Source organism: Pongo pygmaeus, chromosome 15, assembly GCF_028885625.2.
Source record: "Pongo pygmaeus isolate AG05252 chromosome 15, NHGRI_mPonPyg2-v2.0_pri, whole genome shotgun sequence".
NCBI lineage: Eukaryota > Metazoa > Chordata > Mammalia > Primates > Hominidae > Pongo > Pongo pygmaeus.
In genome coordinates, this window is record NC_072388.2 from 101292101 (window position 1) to 101313198 (window position 21098).

General features: G+C 52.3%; 2 protein-coding genes across 33 annotated transcripts in view; one reads left to right on the plus strand and one right to left on the minus strand.

Moving 5' to 3' along the window:
• Window positions 1–11560, plus strand: part of WDR20 (WD repeat domain 20) — an 83971-nt gene extending 72411 nt beyond the window's left edge. For 9 of the 22 annotated variants that reach the window (XM_054448409.2, XM_054448403.2, XM_054448408.2 and 6 more), the window contains 2 exons: window positions 9445–9546; window positions 10720–10749. In XM_054448409.2, coding sequence (XP_054304384.1) covers window positions 9445–9528 — 84 coding nt within the window. In that variant the 3' untranslated portion in view covers window positions 9529–9546; window positions 10720–10749. Of the gene's footprint in view, window positions 1–310; window positions 2573–2687; window positions 2808–9444; window positions 9547–10719 lie in introns of those variants that run through there. The other 13 variants (XM_063651226.1, XM_063651227.1, XM_054448405.2 and 10 more) reach the window with 5 other exon arrangements.
• MOK (MOK protein kinase) overlaps window positions 10915–21098 on the minus strand; it is an 81652-nt gene continuing 71468 nt past the window's right edge. For 8 of the 11 annotated variants that reach the window (XM_054448429.2, XM_054448433.2, XM_054448432.2 and 5 more), the window contains 5 exons: window positions 20955–21056; window positions 19800–19973; window positions 18973–19087; window positions 16637–16837; window positions 13881–16546 (listed from right to left, as the gene is read on the minus strand). In XM_054448429.2, the coding sequence (XP_054304404.2) occupies window positions 16466–16546; window positions 16637–16837; window positions 18973–19087; window positions 19800–19973; window positions 20955–21056 (673 nt within the window). In that variant the 3' untranslated portion in view covers window positions 13881–16465. Of the gene's footprint in view, window positions 10988–11561; window positions 11845–13880; window positions 16547–16636; window positions 16878–18972; window positions 19088–19799; window positions 19974–20954; window positions 21057–21098 lie in introns of those variants that run through there. The other 3 variants (XR_008493653.2, XM_054448431.2, XM_063651236.1) reach the window with 3 other exon arrangements.

Here is a 21098-nt window from a genome sequence, read left to right on the forward strand (position 1 = left end):
ATGATATTGTCAGTTTTGGATTTGGGGCTTGATCACAATCTTTTTCTTCCAGTTTTTGCCAAGGAGTGTACTGTCCTTAATGTCTGTCTGGTACCTTGTCTGGGGTCCCTTCATTGTGTCTCCGTGCCCTCCCCAAGGCCCCTCCTGCTGGGTTCAGGGCCCAGTGGAGAGCACTGTGCCAGCCTGGGGAGGGGCTGCTTTTCACTGCATGTCCTGACCCCTGGCTCAGCCCAGGCTGGCCTAGGCCCTGCAGGGCGACACCACTCTGTGTCCACTCTGCCCCTCTGACTGCTGCCCCTTTCTTTGACAGCCGGCAGAGCACTTCTGCAGGCAGGAGGACAGGATGCAAGGTGTTCTCCAAGACCAGAACTAAAGGTGCCCGACAGCTTGAGAAGAGGGCACTGGAGAGAGGGGCAGGGAAGCGCCCTCCTCCTCGGCTGTGCTTCTGAGTAATGGCTCCCGCAGACCTGGGGAGGGCCCGGGGAGGGGTGGCCGCAGTGGTTCCTGAGATCAGGTGTGTAAGGTACAATGCGTGCTGCTAACCCTAAGAGAAATTTGGGGAAAATATTTGTAGTTTTCTCACCAAACTTTGAGCTTCCTCATCGAAATTTTTCAGTTTTTCAGCCTAAACATTATTATGAGCAAGAATATCTTTTCTAACCTAATCTCTGGAATAAAACACAGCATTTGGCAAGAAGGGGCTGTTAACTACTCAGTCAGCATCACTGTTCCAGTGTGTACCAAACCACAGAGATGAGAGGCTCAGACGAAAGTCAGGTGCACGCTGTGTGGCTGGAGAATCCCGCTCCCACCCGGCAAGGGGGCGAGCTGGGCCCTGGGCAGTGTCAGACGCCTTCTGAAGGTGCCAGGCCAGGGCCAGGGGAGCTTCTACTCGCCCTACTTGGGTTGGCCTTTTTCACCAGAATTCAAGAAGCCAGATTTGTGCTGTGACTGCGATGGGGCAGGCTTCTAAACACTACCGGCGGCCCTGGAGCCTTTCTCTGAGGCTTTTTTCTTATTCAGAAGGGGAATTAAAAATTCCCCCAGAGGCCAGGAGAAGGGAGCCTTTGGAAAAGCTTGCCTTGTTTTAAAAGCAAATGCATGTGCAGGAGTAGACACTTTACAAATAACCAGTAACCTTCAGGTCGAAATTTGCTTAAATCATGGTAAAGGATCTCATTTCTCTTTTGTGCTGATTGAACCTTCTAGCAGTTTGGAAGTGTTCTTCTGTGAACCCTTAGCTGGGGACTGAGGGTAAATGCCTTAAAAATGGAGGCATGGAAAATCAGAAAGGAACTATCACAATCATTCTTGTCTCAAAGGGGTTCAGGAATTCTGAGGAAGAAATGCAGTGACAGGGTGGGATTTTATGGGCAAGGACCCCATCCGGGTGGGGCCCAGGGCTCTCCACTGGCTGACTTCACCCCCAGGGCCCAGCTGGCATGTGGCCAGGCAGCCATTTCTCCCCAGTTCCTCCACTTCCTGGGGTTCATTTTAAATATTAAATAAATTGTAAAGTATGAAATGAGTGCTGAAGTTGCCTGCGTACAAGGTCCTCATCACCTCTCGCCTGGGAGGGAGACATTTTCTTTCTTTGTTGAGCGAGCTCAAAGTGTGAGGCGGAGAAAACCTAGGGGTTGGGGGCGGCTGGAGAAGGGATCCACAGAAACCCAAGCACCACATCATGCGTGTCTGACTGCCCACGGAAGAACTAGAAGCAGTTCACCAGTGGATTTTCTGGGGAAAGATTCATGGAACACAGCGTCTGGCGTCCAGTTTTGTGGGTGAGGGCATGGAGGGGGATCCAGCAGCCCTGCCCTGCCTCCAGCGCCGGTGGATGGGGGAGGGACTGGCCTCTGACTGCGGGGTTGCACCATGGCGGTGGTCGGTGTGCCCTTGGCTGAGGTTTCGTTCCTTAGCAGAACCTTCACGTGCGTGGGTAGGGGTCGGGGTCGGGTGACCTGGAGACGCCGCCTCCGGTCTGGTCTGGGTGACAAAGGTGAAGGTTTCTAGTCTACCACTCTGGCAGCAGCCTGCAGGGCCCCCCCTTGTCTGGAGCATGCCCTTTGCCACGGGCTGATTGGGACTGTCATGTGTTGCTTTAAGTTAACAAGGTGCACATCACAGTGACCCCAAGTGATGTCCCAAAGGGAGGAGACATTAGTCTGGCCGAAGTGAAGTTTGTGGCTTTATATGTAAAAGCACTTGTATTCAACTGTTACCTTTGAAACTCAGATCCTAGTTACAAACTATAAGAACGTGCCCCTCCAGTAGAGGGAAACTCTCACTGATGTTGATTTTTTTATTTGTTTCCGCATCTGTTACACGAACTTTGTGTCATAAATTGCTATCCCTTCATTTGGAAGTGTAAAAGAAAAATTTCCTGCATTTTTATCATTTCTGTATACTTGAGTTTATTAAAGATTGTTATGTTAGGTGACACTGTATAAAATTGTATGGATATTTTGAGTGAAAATCAAAAGTAAAATTCACATGTATTTCCTTTTTTATATTTTCATCCAATTTCTTGACAACTTGAATAAATTTCATAAAGAGCCTTCCTAACGTGAAATATTGGTAAATTAAATTCTTAACTGTTGCAATAATTAATGAAGCTTTAATATCAGTATTGTTTTATAATTTTAAGGAAATCATGTTTCTGTTTCACTGCTTTTTTTTTTTTTTAGCTGTTCCCTTGTCACTGTCACAGCTAACAAGACTTACTACATACTTGATATTCTGAAGTACTGTGGGGCTGTCCTCTGTATACTGACATTAAATAAACATGTGTGAGTGAACTGTAAATGTAGATAATTTTCAGTAGTCATTTTCACATCTAAGCTTTAAAAATCCCAGTGAACCAAAACCAGAAAAGTTTTTAAATGCTGTGAAATTAAGGACCTTGTTAATGTTTATGGAACAGCCAGCCACCGGAATTGTTCCCTCTTACTTAAGCTGACTGTGTTTCTCATAGTTGGCAGCGTACTCGATGAAATGTTCTGCGTCTCAGATACTGTTTTATGTGGTCCTCCCCTGTGCCAACTCCAGTCCGGGAGAAGGACTGTGGATTGGCATTTCGGCTGAGCTGTATAGAGGCTTCTGTTTAATGAGAATGCGGACATTCTGAAGTCGTCCTGGGCCACGAGCTGGCTTTGGTTACATGGACTCACTATCCCGGATGCTGGACATCCGACATTCTGTCCAGCCACCCAGCCAGCAGCTGGGAGAGTGGAGAAGGTAGCGGCTGCTAGGCTGCTTTCTTTTTTTTTTATTTTGCTGTAAGTTCTGGGATATATGTGCTGAACGTGCAGGTTTGTTACATAGGTATACATGTGCCACGGTGGTTTGTTGCGCCCATCAGCCCATCATCTATGTTTTAAGCCCCGCTTGCATTAGGTATTTTTCCTTATGCCCTCCCTCCCCTTGCCCCCAGGTAGGCTGCTTTCAGTAGGAGCTCTTTTCCTGGCTAGAGTGCATTGTTTTCCTACTCCTCATCTTGAATAGTGTTTGCTTAAGGCTTTGTGCTGGCATGAGGTTGTCCTGCCGTAGACACCAGGCCCCTCCTCGGTGCAGAGCGTTTCCTACACAGGGCAGTGGGGGACGTTCCATTTGGGATGAGAAGAACTCATGATTTACATTGTCTTACTATGAAATACCATCCCTCACTCTTGACAGACGATGTAGCTGATCTGAGCAGCGCCCTGGCACCCGCAGGCCTAGCCCCCCTGCCTGAGGTGTGACGAGTGAGGGCGAGCTGGCCTGAGACACAGCCCTTCACGGGGCCCTTGTGCTCCCATTTAATTGTCACTTCCCTGCTGTGTCATGAGACATCCAGGTCCCACTCAGCTGCCTCTCCATGTTGGCAGCCGGCTGAGCCCTGTGCTCTGCCTCCAGCACGTTCATCGGGTGGGGAACTCCCAGAAGCTTCCCACGGTGCTGTCTCTGGAGTGCTGGGTCGGCAGAGCCTCCAGTGCTGAACTGTCTGCACTTTTTGTCTTGAGTCTGGGCTGCCAAAGCGGAGGGAACATTCAGACCTACAGCTCTCAAAAGCAGCCTCCTGGGGCCTACGACTGCCACAAGAGTGCACAGGGCTCTGTTCCTAGCACTGAACAGGGTGTTTTTGTTTGTGTTTTTTGAGACAGGGTCTCGCTGTGTTGCCCGAACATGGCTTACTAAAGTCTTGACCTCCTGGGCTCAGTGATCCTCCCATCTCAGCCTCTTGAGTAACTGGAACCATAGGCACACACCACCAAACTCAGCTAATTTTTGTGCATTTTTATTTCTTTAGGTACAGGGTCTTGCCATGTTGCCCAGGCTAGCACCGAGTAGATTTTAAGCCCTAAAGACTATTAAGTTGACAGCAAGTTTTGTTTTTTTAAGAAAACCATGACATTTTCGTCTTTTAAAAATAGTTTGTACCTTCAAAAAAATAAAAATAGCCAGTTCTCAGCTGGGCGTGGTGGCTCACGCCTGTAAACCCAGCACTTTGGGAGGCCGAGGTGGGTGGATCACCTGAGCCCAGGAGTTTGAGACCAGCCCAGCCATCATGGCAAAACCCCATCTGTACTAAAAATACAATGAGCCGGGCGTGGTGGCGGGCGCCTGTAGTCCCAGCTACTCGGGAGGCTGAGGCACCATGAGAATCACTTGAACCCAGGAGGTGGAGGTTGCAGTGAGTCGAGATGGCGCCACTGCACTCCAGCCTGGGCGACAGAGCGAGACTCTGTCTTAAAGAAAAAAAATAGCCATTTCTCCATGTGTGGCTGCCTGTCAGAATTAATGGATTCGGAACCCAGGGGTCTCTGGAGATGAATGGACCATCTAGAGGCTCTCAGCCCCCCACCACCCCTTCCAGGGTCAGTGGCTTCCAAAACCAGCCTCCCCTTTTAGGTGGGGGTCAGCATGAGCAAAATCCTCCTTGAAGTTACTCAAGCTAGAAAGGCTTTATGGAGACTAAGTCAGGTCCCTTCTTCCTGCCCCACACAGCAGAGAGGATTGCAGGGCAGGGCCAAGTGGGTCCCAGGAGCGGGAGGGCCTCCAGTGACAGCCCGGGCCGGTGCTGGTCTCCATCAGTGAACGGGATCACAATGAAGGCCCACTGACTTGCACACGTTCTCTCTGATGCTTTTCTTCCCGCCTTCAGATCGCAGCGGAGCCCTTAAATGGTCATGCCTTCATTTGCATGGTCTTTCCCCAGAAGTCTGAAGAGCACAATCCTTTTCTCTGGGTGGCTTTTCTCATTAGATGCCAGGTTGAGTGGCATCTGGGCAAGTGTGGCCCCTCACTGTCACCTGTCAGTGGACAGGTTAAAGCTGGCAGAGGTACGTGGTCCACTGTCCAGCTACAACTGAGGTCCCAGGCCAGACTGCATGGCAAGTCTGGGGCAGAGATGGGTCCCGACGTCCCTGGGCTGGGCCCAGGGTCCCCGGCTCTGTGGCTCACGTACGCTTGTATGATGTAGAGACTGGCTTCGCATGCCGTGAATAAACCATGGCTGCTTTCTCCAGGTTTGCTTTGGTTCCTTTCTGTCGTGGTCTGTGTAGTGAGAATGGTGGGAGTCTGGCAGGTGAGCAGTTAAGGAGTGTGTTCAGAGGTGGGAGTCTTGGTTCTGAGAGCAGGCTAGCCTGGTCATAGTTCTCATCGTTCCCGCACCGTCTCTAAAAAGGTGTTGCTTTGCAAATAACATTTAACTCGTGTTCTCCCCAGGGTGAGATTCTGCCAGGAGCACCTGCCACAGAGGCCAGCACTGGAGCCTCAGGGGCTACGTGCAGGGCCAAGGCTGGCCTTCTCCCTCTGGGGGACGCCAGTGGAGGTGACCTCCACAGCACCCCGGCCAGCTGGCACCAAGCTCCCAGATGTTGTGGCTGTGTAGAACCAGATTCTGTCTTGTGGTACTTTGTCCACGATCTCAGGAGAGAAGCGCTAGTCTGCCTGCCTGCCTGCCTGCCCGCCCACCCACCCGCCTGCCTGCCTGCAATGAAATGGGTCCAGGACCTGTGTGCGTGTTACTTTTGTTTGGGTTGGAAAGGGTGACCTTGGGGGTTGAATGACCAGAGAGGGTTTTGAACAGTCCCAGGTGGATGAGGGATGAGCTGGCGCCCAGCCCACACTCTCATCCACATCCCACACACTCATCCACATCCCACACACTCATCCACATCCCACAGCTGTCTCCTTGAGGTTCTGTCTTCTCTGACATTCACAGGCCAGGGGTCGTGGGGGTCGGAAGAGGGAGCCCTCCCAGAACCCAGAGCCAGGAGACCGTCCTGGGCCTGACAGAGCTTCAGGGCATGTCCTTTCTCTGACGTGGCCTGTGGCCCTCACAGTCCTGTCTTGCTGTCAGAATCTCCAGTCTGAGCAGCACCTGCAGGGGCAGGAACGTGGCCTTGCTGCTTTATTGTAAATTGTTTTGAACCAAAATATTTTTCATATATATTCTGGTGCAACAAGGTGTAATTCTCTTAACTTAGTATTATAAATTAGAATCAAACCCAAACCAAGAGCTGGAGTATGTTTTTATCACTTAATTTTGAACTGAAATCTCTAGCAGGAATAAAACAGTGACTCTGCGGGGAGCCGAGCAGCTGACTAATATTAGAGCCAAGGCTTGCCCCGTTCCTCTCACAGCGTGGGGGCTGATGGGACGCCGTGCAGATTCTGCCTGGGGAACTCCTTTGCCTGATGGCAACTGGTAAAGCCTGGAATTGCCAGCTGTCCTGCTTCTGGTGCACAGCCCAGCAGCTCCCGCACGCTGCTGAGGACAGGTGAAGCGTGGGCGGGCTCCCTTGCCAGGTCCTCCGTCGGCCGGGTCGGGCCTTGCCCCTTTTCTCCCATGAAAAGGAAGCAGAAGGACAGGGTAAAACCACACTCCCTCCCAGAAGAGCAGGCGGATTGGGGCAGCAGGGTCCCTGTCACTGGGAGTTTGACATGGATGACCATTTGGGCAGTGGATCCCCCACGCTTAAACATGCGCCTCCCATTGTGCTCTGGAGGGAAGCTGCAGCCGGGATCCTTCCATGGGGCCTAGGTGTCTGTTTCTTGGCTTCCTCTTCTGCCACCTGATAATCTTTAGACTAAATCACAGGCTGATAGAAACAAGGTGACTTTTTTCATTTAATTTTCTTTTGAATGGCGTTTTTTCCTCCCGTTGCCTCCAGTGTTCATCACGGCAAAGTGAGTCCATCTCCAGCAAGTGACGGGTGCCAAGATGAAGGGTCCAGTGACTCGCACAAGTCCTCAGCTGCGTGCAGGGCGCCGAGGCCCCTTCCCTGCCATCCGGAGTGCTCACTGTGTCGCACCCCCTGCTTCTGGGCATGCCTGGCACTGATGCCAACTCAGGGCCGCAGCAGGCCCAGCGCACTCCAGGGCTTGTGCCTGCAGGACTGTCTCCTGGGGCTTGCTGGGTTCACTGCTGGAGAACTGGAGGCCAGGCCCATTGGGCCTTCGCTTCGCCTTCCTGTTAACTCCTCTTAGAGACCACCGTTTTCCCCTTTGCTCTGACAGGCGGGCTCCAGGGAGTCCCTGGTCAAGCACCCTGGGGGTCCTCTTGGGTTTTTCACCGGTGGCCAACCTGCTTCCTCAGTGCTCCAGCGTAGGGACCCTGAGTTTTTGTTCACATGCTTTGCATGCTGATCCATTCTAAAAGAACTGTTAACCAGGGTTGACATCAAAAGGGCTAAGCCCTGCTAACGGCAACCCCCAGTTCCCTGTTATGCCAGTATGGGCTACAGAAGGCGAGAGGAGGACAGGTTTGAGGGCGGTAGATTCAAGATCTCTCTGGAAGCTGGGCCCAGTGGAGAGTGGGACAGTGGAGGGCACGAGGGTGGTTCTAGTTGGCTCCCAGCTGCCACCACAACTGGCATCAAGGCTTAGCCAGCAGAAACTGGAGAATGAGTGTGCATTTGTTTTGTGCTAATGGGAGAATAGGAAGCCTGCAGCCCTCGGGTTGGGTCACTTTCTAGGGGTGGGGCTTTGTAGGGACCAGCTGGCGGAAGCAGTGTGTCCCTCAACATCAGGCTCTGGCAGCCTGGTGGCTGCACCACCTCTGCGTCTCAACACCCGCCCTCCCCTGGGAGTGATGGAAAGCAGCCGAGTCCTCCAGGGCCTCACGCTCAGTGAGAGGAAGTCTAAGGAAGGGTGCTGTCCCTCATGGCCATCATGAGCCACCTGCAGCCACTAAATATGTAAACTGGGGCCAGTCCAACCTAAAAAGTGCCATAACGTGTCAACCACACAGCACACCTCAAAGGCTTCTTACCAAAAAAGTCATTAGTAATTTTTATATTGCTGAATATGGTATGAAACATCTTCAGTTAAAATATTAAAATTGGCCAGGTGCGGTGGCTCACGCCTGTAATCCCAGCACTTTGGGAGGCCGAGGCAGGTGGATCACGAGGTCAGGAGGTCTTCAAGACCATCCTGACTAACACGGTGAAACCCCATCTCTACTAAAAATACAAAAAATTAGGTGGGCATGGTGGCGGGTGCCTGTAGTCCCAGGTACTTGGGAGGCTGAGGCAGGAGAATCGCTTGAATCCAGGAGGTGGAGCTTGCAGTGAGCCGAGATCACGCCACTGTACTCCAGCCTGGGCAACAAAGTGAGACTCCGTCTCAAAACAAAAAGAAAATATTAAAATTAATGTCACTTGTTTTTATTATCTTTTCATTTTTTGAGACAGGATCTTGCTCTGTCCCCCAGGCTGGAGTGCAGTGGATCGCGGCTCATTGCACCCCGCATCTCCTGGGCTCAAGCCATCCTCCTGCCTCAGCCTCCTGAGTAGCTGGGATGACAGGCGCGCGCCACCACACCCGGCTAATTTTGTATTTTTGGTAGAGACGGAGTTTCACCATGTTGGCCAGGCTGGTCTCAAACTCCTGGGCTCAAGTGATCCCCCCACCTCAGCCTCCCACAGGGCTGGCTGTCACTTGTTTTTAAGTTGTTAAACGTGCTCCTAGGAAGCTAAACTTAACACAGGACTGGTAGAGACGCCACCTTCCTGTGGGTGGGGCTGCCTCATACCTGGAGCAGCACTCACCTCCACCTGGCACTCCATGAAAGGGGAGGAAGAGAGGAAGACTCTGGCTGCCAGATGAGGGTGGCCCCTCTCCGTCTGTCCCCAGGCTGGGTCACCACCACTTTCTCCCTCTGCCAGGAGTAGATGACTTTTCTGTTGCCAGGGGGAAGGGAGGTGCCTCCTGGTTCTGGAGATTTGTCACTTCTTGGACACCACATAGCTTGTGGAAAGCACTTTCTTAGGGTGCGCGTGGTGATGAAGGCAGAGTGTCCTGTGTGAGAGGCTTCCTTCCTCCAGACTGTCTACGACAGAAGTGGGGTCAGGCACCTGCTGCCCATCTTTCCTCCACAGCCTTGATGTGTTTGAGCCAGAAGTATGGGGCGTTTGTGGGGTCCTCCACAAGTACAAACAGGGTTCTGTCCCTTTTCAGGGGTCCCAGAGGAAAAGCGCTCCTGTAGACTCTGAGCAGGGGCAGCTGCCACATTCCGTTTGCTTCCTGAGCTTGTCTAGGTGAACAGATTTCAGGTGGAAGGTAAGAAACGGGATGAAATGACTTGAGCGGGACAGCTTGCTTCCCAGCTTCCTGCAGCAGGGTGTGGGCGAGGCTGAAGGGCAGTTTCCGATTGTCACCCTCATTTGTGTCCACACAAGTCCAATGTGTGAGAAGGTAGCAATGTCAGCTTGAGTTAAAGGCTTGTCATTTGTAAACAGTACTCATCAGCCGAAGCCTTCTTCCATGACAGCTTAGGGTAAGTTGTATTCCCAGAGCTGAAAATGTGCAACTTTGGGGCTGCACTGTCGCCATCTTAATGTTCTTCTTCATAAATGAACGCCACACCTTGATGTAACGTAACTGCCGCCCAATAGTAAATGCAAAGAAATGGAAGTACTCTTTGCTGTGTAGGTTAAACCCTCTTAGGTTTACCCAAGCTCACACCTGTATTGCAAAATCTGGGTGAGATCCCCCTCCCTCTGACAGTGAGCCTCTCAGCAGGAGCCACCCCGAAGAACCAGATGCCCCCCGCATTCTTCCTGCTGGCCCTGGTGGGTTGGCCCCCACATCCCTTCTGCACACCCAGCCGCAGCCTCACGGCAAGACTACTTTGTTCTGGGGCTCCCCCGACCTCGGCCTGGGCCCTGCTGTCGCTACCTGTGGGGCCTACACATGTGGACAGCTACAGCCAGAGGGTGCCATGGTCACACCACCCAACAAAGCAAGAACCTCCCCCAGCAGAGAATGCCCTTTCAAAGGTGCCACTGAACTCTGTCCTTGGAGGCAACCCCTGGCTCCGAGGGACTGGGTGTGCAGTCCAGAACTGCGGTGCCCTGGGCTCGACCCTGGCTGAAGGCGCTGAACACCTCCCACGAGGCACCTGCACCTTTGGGTCAGCAAAGCTCCAAAGAACCTGTTCTCAGGTGCCGAGAAACCACTGTCTCCCCCAAGGGCAAGGCCAGCCCTGCCCACTCTTCTCTTGGACGGTATTGAGGCTACAGTGTTGCACCCAGCAGGGTTCCAGTTCTCTAGGAATGGGACGCAGTGATCTGCGTAGGAATTAAATAGATGAAGTGGAGGGTTTGTTCCCACACTGGCTTCCACACCAACAGCACCAGTTTTGACCACGTGGAGCTGCTGGCGGAGGGCGCGCATGGTGGCTGTCGCCCGTCCGGTGTTTTGCTGGATTAATGTAGACTGCTTTGTTTGCAGGGCTCATTGTCATCCCCAAGCCAGGCCAGTTCTCCAGGTGGAACTGTAGTGTAGCGACCCCACTGCTGCGCGCACAGCCTCCCGGGACTCGGACTCGAGGGAGTGACGAGGAGGAGCCCCGAGCTGCGCCTGAGCCGTGCCAGCTGGCGGACCTCAGGCGGTGGACGTCGGCGATAGCCGTGCGGATGGTGACTGGCTCACTCTGCGGCGCCGTGTTTCCGCTGCTCACCCAAAGAAATTGTTTCCATTTTAAATCGGTCTTTTGGGGCTGCAGTAAAAAATAAGAAATGGAGTTTTCTTGCTTTTTACTCTAAAATTCAATGTAATTAAATTTCATATATATATATAATATATACATATATACATAGTGTAAAATAAAATGTTTCTTGGACAAGAAATCCCCTGAAATTCAACTGTTATAGTGCTTCACTGTTTTTGCACTGATTTTTCTATACCTTAGGTGGTCAGAAGACAACCTTGAATGCACTCATAGAGAAAATTGTTATTTTCTGACGTAATGTAATTCAGGAAGACAGATGCTGCAATCACAGATTTTAAAAAATTGTTTGCACTTAAAAATAGTTGAATGCTGGTGGAAAGTTACTTTGCAGATGGGTGTAAGGACTCATGGCCCTCTGAGGTGCGGCGTGAAGATGCCCTTTTTACCTGTTGATGTTTATTTTAATACTATTGTTTCCAACGCAATCAACTCTGTATTATATGTATAAATAATGTAATTCTGCAGTTGGGGAAAATAGTTACTTCACTAGTAATTTTCATCATTTAAGAGTGATATTTCTAATTCACAAAAAAAGTTAATATTAAAACTATCTTGAATATACCGCTTGTTTATCTTCTGTTAAATTGGCTTAGTTTGTCCTGTACATTTGGGTTGAACTGGTTGGTATGGAATTGTTTTGTCTTTTTCACCCCATGTTACTCGAAGCCCCCTCATCAGTCACACTTGAGATGGGCTGTTCAAGAATATGGCTCAGGAGGGCTTGGGCTCCGTGGTCGCCTCGCAGTCTCAGCTGTCTGTGGCCACTGTGGGCAGCTGCACATCTGCAGAGGGCTTCAAGATCACGTTTCCATACAGCTCCGAGTCCTTTTTTCGTCATTGAAAGCCTGTGACCACACATAACACAGTTTCTACAGTGAGTATGAACGTGGGACATGAACTAGCTAATCAAACTGTTTACCTGAGATCTTTTTTTTTTTTTGAGACGGAGTCTCGCTCTGTCGCCCAGGCTGGAGTGCAGTGGCACGATCTCAGCTCACTGCAAGCTCCGCCTCCCAGGTTCACGCCATTCTCCTGCCACAGCCTCCCGAGTAGCTGGGACTACAGGCACCCGCCACCGTGCCCGGCTAATTTTTGTGTTTTTAGTAGAGACGGGGTTTCACCATGTTAGCCAGGATGGTCTCGATCTCCTGACCTCGTGATCCGCCTGCCTTGGCCTCCCAAAGTGCTGGGATTACAGGCGTGAGCCACTGCGCCCGGCCTTACCTGAGGTTTTTCTTACTTGGTTGAAACCAGCTCGTGAGCATCTGTGAGTTTAGGGCATCCCACACCTGCTCAGCGAGTTACTGGAATCCCAACAGAATGTGCAGCTACCAAGCAGAAGAATGTTTATTTTTTAAAAAAATCATTTACAACTGGATTCTTTGAAAGCTTTATTTTGTGAGACTTTAAACCATGAAGTGTCTGAAACCTATTTCTCTAATTCATCACATTAAATTGGGGGCATGTCTTTACTTTCAGGCTTTTGAGGGGAGGTATGCTACATTTTCACCATTTGTATGAATGCAGCCATGGAAAACTTCACATCAGCTCAGCCCTCGGTTTAGTTTTCTTCAAAGGAGAGATTAGTTACAGCTTGAGTTCTCAGCCTGCCCCACTCGGAGGCCCCAGCAGGGCCTCTGGATCACGGGGCCATGAACTATGGAGTGAGTCTTCTAGAAAGAGAAATAATACAAGACACAAAGACTTGCTGTTCTAAATGAAAGAATCAGAATGGATAAATTAGACACATGCAGAGTGACCTCTGTATTAAGATAAGATATTAGCACGTTTTAGGTACTTTGGTATTTCTGTCATTTTAAAGTGCTGATTGCTAGGTGCTGTCAGTTACACAGGAAGCCAAACGCAGGAGGGCCCAAAACAGCTACAGTGAACCACGGGTGTATTTGGAAGTCAGAAGGAACTACTTTTGAAAATAAATATACAATCATTTTCTGTTTAAGACAGAGTCTCACCTGTCATCCAGGCTGGAATGAAGTGGTGCGATCATAGCTCATTGTAGCCCCAACCTCCTGGGTTCAAGTGATCCTCCCATCTCAGCCTCCCGAGTAGCTAGAATCACACGTGTGTGCCACCACACCTGGGTAATTTTTTGATATTTTGTAGAGATGGGGTCTCCTTATGTTGCCCAGGCTGGTCTCAAACTCCTGGGCTCAAGCGATCCTCCTGCCTCAGCCTCCCAAGATGCTGGGATTACAGGTGTGAGCCACCACACCCAGCCAAGTCTAGAATTCTTAATCCAGCAGTCTTCCTGGTCATCTCCTTATTCTGTCTCCGGTTTGTGGGAAGTGGCAGGTGGAAATTTAATACCAGGACAATAATTATGTAAAGATTTGAGCAGTTTGGTCAGATGACCCAGCCGTGTCCAAAACTTTTGCTGGCCCCAAGATGGCATCACTCGAGACGGTTAGTCCTAGCTCTGCCTCAGCCCAGTCTGTCACCCTTCGCTGGTTCTGGAATGCAGTTTGCATTTGGCCATAACTGTACTAACGCTGTCAGATACACCCCAGTTTACTCTAGATGCATCTGTGTCAGGAATAAATCTTTATTTTTATGGCGCTGTTCCTAAGACTGCTCCGTAGCCAAGTGGGCCAACATGACTTCCAAAATCTAACTGCCTCATAACTGTCCCCACCACTGTCACCATGGACTCAAGCACTCAGCAGGCCCTGGGCAGATGGCAGCGAGGCAGCGTCAAGGCTGGTCATGCCCTCAGTCAGGTGCCCTGGAAAGACTAGCTTCCCCGGTACGATTTGGGTTTGCTCTTCTCACTTGTTGCCTTGCACTTTGTTACACTTCTAGCGTTGGAGAATGCATGGGGATTAGGCCCACAAGAAGCCAGGAAGAGGTCGGCCGTGCCAGGGGTGGGTCTAGCTGGACTCTAGCTGCCTCGTGGCAGGCTGGCTGCACCGCAGGTGTGGGGACAGCAGAGCAGGAGACGGGAGGTCACGGTCGCACTGCTGCCGCCTGTCACACAAGGGCGTGCACGTCTGAGTGCCGGATGGAGATGGCTGCTTACTGCTTCTCCCCGCAAGGCCCGCCCCCACCAGGGTGGAGGCCCAGCTGCCCTGGGCCCTGGCGTGCCGGGCTCGACACTGCTTCAGAGCGTTTATGCCCGAGTCTAACAAAACCAGGAGGGCCTGAAGTGGTGTACCTTGGGATGGTCCTCCTCTTGCTTTAGGGACTGTTTCTTGCCTCCAGAGGGCCCCCAGCCCCGCTGCCCCCACCAGGAGGAGGGTGACAGTCAGGACAGGGCAGCTGGTGTCCTGGGCACCGGCATCTGCAGACCACATTTGCTTTCTCAAAAAGGCCTGCAGAAGAACTGTAGACTTTCCCTTCATATTTTATAGACGTGAAGGGAGTAACACGTTTCCCAAGTACACACTCAATCCGTTAACATGCCTGACCTTGAAGCCAGGCCGGGGGACATGGCATGGCCCTCCTAGCTACCACTCCCCTACCCACAGGTCCCTCTCTTGTGACCTGCGCGCCGACCCCCCTACAGCCATCTCCGAGCCTTCTGTCCCCCAGCCCTCCCTGCTGCTGGGCTCTGCCCACGGCCCTGGCGTCTGACTCCCCTGGGACTCCCAGGCCCTCTGTGGAGGCAGAACGGCACCACCCCCCTGCTCAGACACCTCCCCTACAGCAAGGGCAGCCCTCAAGGCTGCACCAGGGTCTCAAATGGGTTTAAAAGGAGCCCAGGGAGAGCCTGCACCGCACCCTGCTCTGAACATTACGGCAAGCCTCACTTCCGGTCTGAACATTACGGCAAGCCTCACTTCCGGGCTGAACATTATGGCAAGCCTCACTTCCGGTCTGAACATTACGGCAAGCCTCACTTCCGGGCTGGAATCTGCCTTCTGGGGTTCCTTTGCCCCCATGTGGTGCAGAGCGGGCACCTGTGCCCACGGACTCGCTGCCCCACACTCCCGGCCCTTTCCTCCTCCTCCAGCCTGCCCTCCCTCCGTGTGGCCCGGGGTCCATCTCCTGCGGCCCCGCTGTCGTGTCAGGTGGCCTGGGGCTGGGGCCAGGGCCACTGGAGAGCATGTTAAGGAAGGGAGTCACAGATTTGTCTCAACAGGGGAACAAGGAGGCTTAAACACTAGCCTGGGAAATTTAGCTTTTTCCAAAAATATCTCATAAGTTTGGGAAGATGACAAAAAAGAAGACCCAATTACTAAGTTACTTTCCCAGATAAACAAGAGGACTTACTAGGACTTTTCTTTTGCCCAGCAGCCCGGCCAGTGCCACGGTTCCTTTGCAATGTTCTCATCCCATCCCCAAGGGGAAACAGGTTTCTCTTTCTAGGACACAAGGTGCCCAACTTATTGTTGGCACTCAGCAAACAGCTCAAAGCACCCACTGGCAGGCCAGGGGCAGGGCTCCATACTCCCCAGAGACAGCTGGGCACCAGGAGCTAAAATGACAACGTGGTCACCTTGAAGCCTGTGCTCAGAAGAGACCCTTCAGGCCTGCCCTGTGCCCCGCACCACCTCGCCAGGCTAGTCACTGAGGAGCACACAGGGCTCCGAGGACACACTTGTGTGTGTTCCTTCCTGAATGGTTCTTCAAATGAAAAGCCACACTAGGCCAGGCGCGGTGGCTCATGCCTGTAATCCCAGCACTTTGGGAGGCCGAGGCGGGAGGATCACCTTAAGTCGGTAGTTTTGAGACCAGCCTGACCAACATGGAGAAACCCCGTCTCTACTAAAAATACAAAAAAATCAGCCGGGCGTGGTGGTGCATGCACGTAATCCCAGCTACTTGAGAGGCTGAGGCGGGAGAATCCCTTGAACCCGGGAGGTGGAGGTTGCAGTGAGCCAAGATTGCGCCATTGCACTCCAACCTGGGCAATGAGCGAAACGCCGTCTCAAAAAAAAATTAAGCCACGCCAAAGTCTTCCCAACAAAATCAATTCCCCTCGTGTGCCCACAAAAGCTAAAATAAAGGAATGGCTGGTAAGGACACATGTTGGACTCGGAAAATATTAAAATGCAATACTGTAACGACAGCTTATTCTTTAATAAAAGTCAGGGGTGTCAGCTGCGTCACTGGTAAGACGTGGTGGCGCTCCACGACCGACCAGCAGCGCTGGGAGGGGACACGCAGAACCCACCTTCCAACCACGCCCAACGCATCACAGAAATGCCTGCTCGTTTGTTTTGATTCATATACAAAATTACAAAATATTTCCTGCCCCAAATTCTTAACGAAAATGAAAGAAAACCCTAGAATGCGGTGGTTTTACAAATATATTAGCCCAGAACATCCTAGGCAGCTGCGCGGGCCGCGAGTGCGGCAGGGCGCAGGGCAGCACCCAGAGCCCCGGCCAGCGCGAAACGGACGCAGGCGCATCCCCAGCCCTCCGTGGCGTCTCAGAAGCAGATCGCTCAGGCCTGGCCCGATCGGGTTTGGTGTTGCCTCCGGAAGTCGAGACGACGGTGCTGCTCAGTATCTTCCGCCTTTCCGCACTATGGTGGGCAGGCGACACTGCTGCGGGGCAGGCTTAAGGTCCTTCCGCGGATCTGTCTGTCAAAGAAAAATTACAGACACAAAATTCAGTGGCGGCCTGGGCTGGGTCGAAGAGCAGCGCTGTCAGAGAAGCTGGTTCCGCGCTACCTTCTTGCTCGCAGGGATGCACTTCAAGGGTCTCAGCACCGGCACTCTTCCATTTGTTCCAGATCCAAGCACGGACTGCAGCGTGGGGCTGGAGTAAGACGACAGTTTGACCACTCCCGAAAGCTTTAGTTTGGGCAGTTCCATGACATAGGCTGGTCCTTGTCTCTTGGGATGGTCCTCCTCTTGCTCTAGGGACTGTTTCTTGAAACAGAACAGAGGCCAGATGGACATAAAACGCTTTCTGCTTTATGGAAATTAGGAAAAACGAAAGAGGCTCTTTTGTATTGCTTTTGCCTAATACAATTTCTTGACCATGAGATGTGACTGGGACACATCCACCAGGTCCCAGACACCCCAAGGGAGTGGCTGCTCACTAGAGTCCCACAGGGGAGGCCAAACCTTCAGGGGGAACCTGAAGAATGCCAACTGCGAGCTGAGCAGTGCGGGCGGCAAAGGGCTCGCGGGCTGTGGTGCCCACACCTCCTGCCTCCTGCTCTAGCTCCAAGGTCTCACACCCTGATCTGCCTGTCGCCTGGTTTTGGGTGGCTTGTGAGCTAAGGATGGTTTTACATTTGGGGTTTTTTGTTTTTGTTTTGTTTTTTGCGACACGGTGTTTGTTGCTCTGTAGCGCAGACTGGAGTGCAGTGGTGCAATCTTGGCTCACTGTAGCCTCAGCTTCCTAGGCTCAGGCGATCCTCCTGCCTCAGCCTCCCAAGTAGCTGGGACCAAAGGCACACACCACACCCAGCTAATTTTTAAAACAGATGGGGTGGTGGGGCAGTGGTCTTGCCTACGTTGCCCAGGCTGGTCTCAAACTCCTGGCCTCAAGTGACCCTACCTTGGCCTCCCTAAGCACTGGGTTTACAGGTGTGGCCCACCGCATCCACCCGGTTTTTATATTTTTTAATGATTGAAAAAAAAAGTTTCATGGCATGTGAAAATTATGTGAAATTCAAATTTTAGTGTCCCCAGTTCTACTGTAACGCAGCCTCCATGTGGTTCATGTGTTGCCTCCAGCTGTTTTCACACCGCAGCAAAGTGGGGAGTGTAACGAACACCCCACGGCCGTGGGGCCTAAAATATTTCCTATCGGGCCCTTAGAGAAAAGCATGCTGACCTCGGATGTGACTGAGGGTGGGGACTTGGGTGAATGCCGGCCAGGAGTGACATCAAGGGTTTGAAGCAGACCCTCTGTCCAGGAGGGAGCGGAGGCAGAGCAGGGACAGTAGTGAGAAGGCCACCTGTGGTGACTTAGGCAAGGTGAGGAGGACGTAGGAGGCAAGAAGGCGAAGCCCCTGTGGGATGAAGGAAGGGTCCACGGGGGGCCTGGGCAGTTGACGAAGTTGCCACTGCCGGAGGGAAGTCCACGGGAAGCCACAGGGAAAAAGCACGTTTGGGGAAAGATCAGGAGGAGTTTCAGCAAGTTTGTCTTTTGGACATTCAAGTGGAGCTGTCAAATCGGGGGCCAACGGGACACAGGAGCCTGGCTTTCTGGAGAGCAGCCTGACTGCAGCTCTGGGTTCCCAGCTCCCAAGCGGTCAGGGAGCACTCGGTAAAGGCTGGGAGGAGCGAGTGACGTACAGACGACCAAACAGATGAATGATGGAAAGGCACGCTGTCACACTGTTGGGGTGCCAGCCCAGAACTGGGAGACTGGTGCGACCCTGCCAGCAGGTGACACAGGACTGCACCAGGCTAGGATGCCACACGGTAGGTGGGAAGGTGAAGGCACTGAGGAGTGAAGCTGGCATTTCTCAACCCAAAATGTGTACAACCTCTGCTGATGGGACGAAGTGCTCATCTGGGGCCAGGCAGAGACAGCGACTTGAGACCTGTCACTGGCTGGGTGGGTGACTTGGGCCTAGGACTTAAGGCCTGTCACTGGCTGGGTGGGTGACTCGGGCCTAGGACTTGGGGCCTGTCACTGGCTGGGTGGGTGACTTGGGCCAGCATTGCATCTTCTTGGCGCCTCCCTCCAGGGCCGTTCTGAGGGGCAATGTCTGCACGGTGCTTTGGCATAGAACCTGGCACCTGCACGTGGTCATCAGGACAGACACAAAAGTTGATGCAAGCGTCCCCTCTCTGGGCCTGCTCACATGGGATATTCGTCATCAATTCTTAGCTACTGGGGCAGAAAGGGCTTGAGCAAATAGAACTGGGGTCCCTGATGTCCCAACACATGGAGCCATCAACTCGCATGCTGTTCAGGCCTTGACTGACAATGTGGTATGCCACAGCCTCCACAGGTGGCGTCCTCCTCAGAGAGACACAGGCCACCTGAGGGCATCCAGTCCTGGCTGAGCTAGGCAGTCTCTGGCTCCGATTTCGCTTAGTACCTGCTTTCTGCCCTCCTTGGAAATCTGGCAGCTGTTACTGAGTGGTTCCGGTGCCACAGGGTGCTCCGGAAAGACAGCTTTTCTGTGGCTGCCCAGAGCCCGCTTCTCTGTTTTCCTACGGGGAAGGAGAAGAGAACGGAGCAGCTCCACTGAGAGCCCGTGGAGCACACGGCCTATTGGCTTGTCTCCAATTTGTCTACTGTGTGAGTTGTCACTAGCTCTTCTTTTCCGCCTGAGCTGTAATCAGGAGACTTTTTTTTTTTTCTTTTCTGTCTCAGCCTGACAGTCTCTGGGCCAGGAACAGAGCTGGCTCCACGAACCAGAAGCACTGCCTACCCAGGGACTCGCAGTTTCAGATCAAACTGTCACCTCCACAGTTACGCAAACAGGAGTGTCCAGAGGTACGGAATTAGATGACCTCAGGGTAGACATGTCTTAGATTCACATTCAGCAGGTACTTCCAGTGCCAGGTGACATTCAAAGTGCTCTAACATCTCAGAATGCATCCTGTTCACACCATTTACAAGGGCCGCACACCAGGCTCTTCTAGAAGGCTTACTACCCGTAGCCTTGGCGTCAACCGCAAAGTGGACAGCCAGCCCCTCTTTCTCCTGCCATGGAGCTGCTAACATCCTCATTTTGGGGAGGATGCACCAGAATGCAGCAAGGTGTGGGCCCCAAGAGGCCCTGACCACTCTTCAGGATAGAGAGCGCGATTCCCAAGAACCAGGGACCCTCCAGAGGGCAGTCCCTTGCCCCACCATGTGCCCATGGGTCTCATTTGCCAGGTCCTGCATCTGCCCCACCGAACCCACGAGAGTGCCTACCTCTGTTCTTGGAAGTAGGGGTGCTGCAGGGCCTGGTGGGCGGCGATTCTCTCATCGGGATCGTAGGCCACCATTGCGTGCAAGAGGGAGAGGCATTGTGGGGACAAATTGGTTGTCAGTAGAGGTATTCCTGATCCCTTTTTAAAAGGAAAATCAAAATTCATAGCTCTCGACCTGTATTAAAAGCCCAATGATAATAAATGGTCATGCCGTCACTGAGCGCACCGGCGGTCCACCATCACAACTAAGGGCTCTGTGTGGTGGGGAACGGTTTATGACTGCAGAGTCTACACCTGTCCCAGCCCACAGAACGTGCACCACCAAGAGGGACCCCTGATGTAAATGATGGGCTCTGTGTAGTAATGAGATATCCACGGTTCATCGACCATAACAAACACACCACTCGAGGCGGGTGCTGACGACAGCGGAGGCTGTGTGCACATGGGGACAGGGCTCTATGGAAACCTAAAACTGCTCTTAAAAAAATCTATTAAAAAATAGTCTATTATAAAGGGGGGGATCTGTTATGCTATAAATGTAAGAAAACTACCTTTCCTATAAAAGATTAATATCACCTTCCCACATGAGAAGATGAAATAAAAGTTTAACAAAAAAAGAAGAGTCCAAAATTGTTGCCACCTTCTCCCTCCCTGGGTTGTGGGGGCTGCTGGGTGCTATTCGCCCCCTCAGCCCACAGGCCCTCCCTGGGAAGTCCCAACTCCCCAGCCTCAGCTTCATCAGAATGACCCTAAGAGTCCGGGAACACCTCTTCCAGGCGTTGGTCCTGCCAGCAGGGCTGTGGAGGGCTGCAGAAAGCCCTCACCACCTATGCTCTGTGCTTGCGGAACGTTTCCACCCAAAGGCTTCTAAGTCCTGTTTAAATTACTCAGGGAACAAAGCCTGACTCCCCGGCCCTCAGAAAGCCTGTGACAAATCTTTCTGTGATGCTCAAGGAAGAGCTCACCTTGGAGACCCTTAAAAGTGCTGGGCTCTGTCTGAGCAGCCACTCACTGGCCCTCAAGTGAACTTGAAGCCCTGTTGTCGGCCGAAGGAGCTCCTGAGAGGGGTTTGAGGGACGCACAGGGAGGGGCTTGCCCTGCCGCAGGTCCTAGCAGGGGAGTGAGTCCATGTCCACTCTCAGAGCACAATACTTACTGTTTGAACTTGGTGAGGGTCTTCTGAGCAGGTGTGCCGATAACATCGTGGATTTTTGAGATTTGGTCCAGTTCATTTACTCCAGGAAAGAGGGGCTGCAGACTGGAAGGGCACAAGGGGCACTGTGGTCAGTGTTAGGGCGGA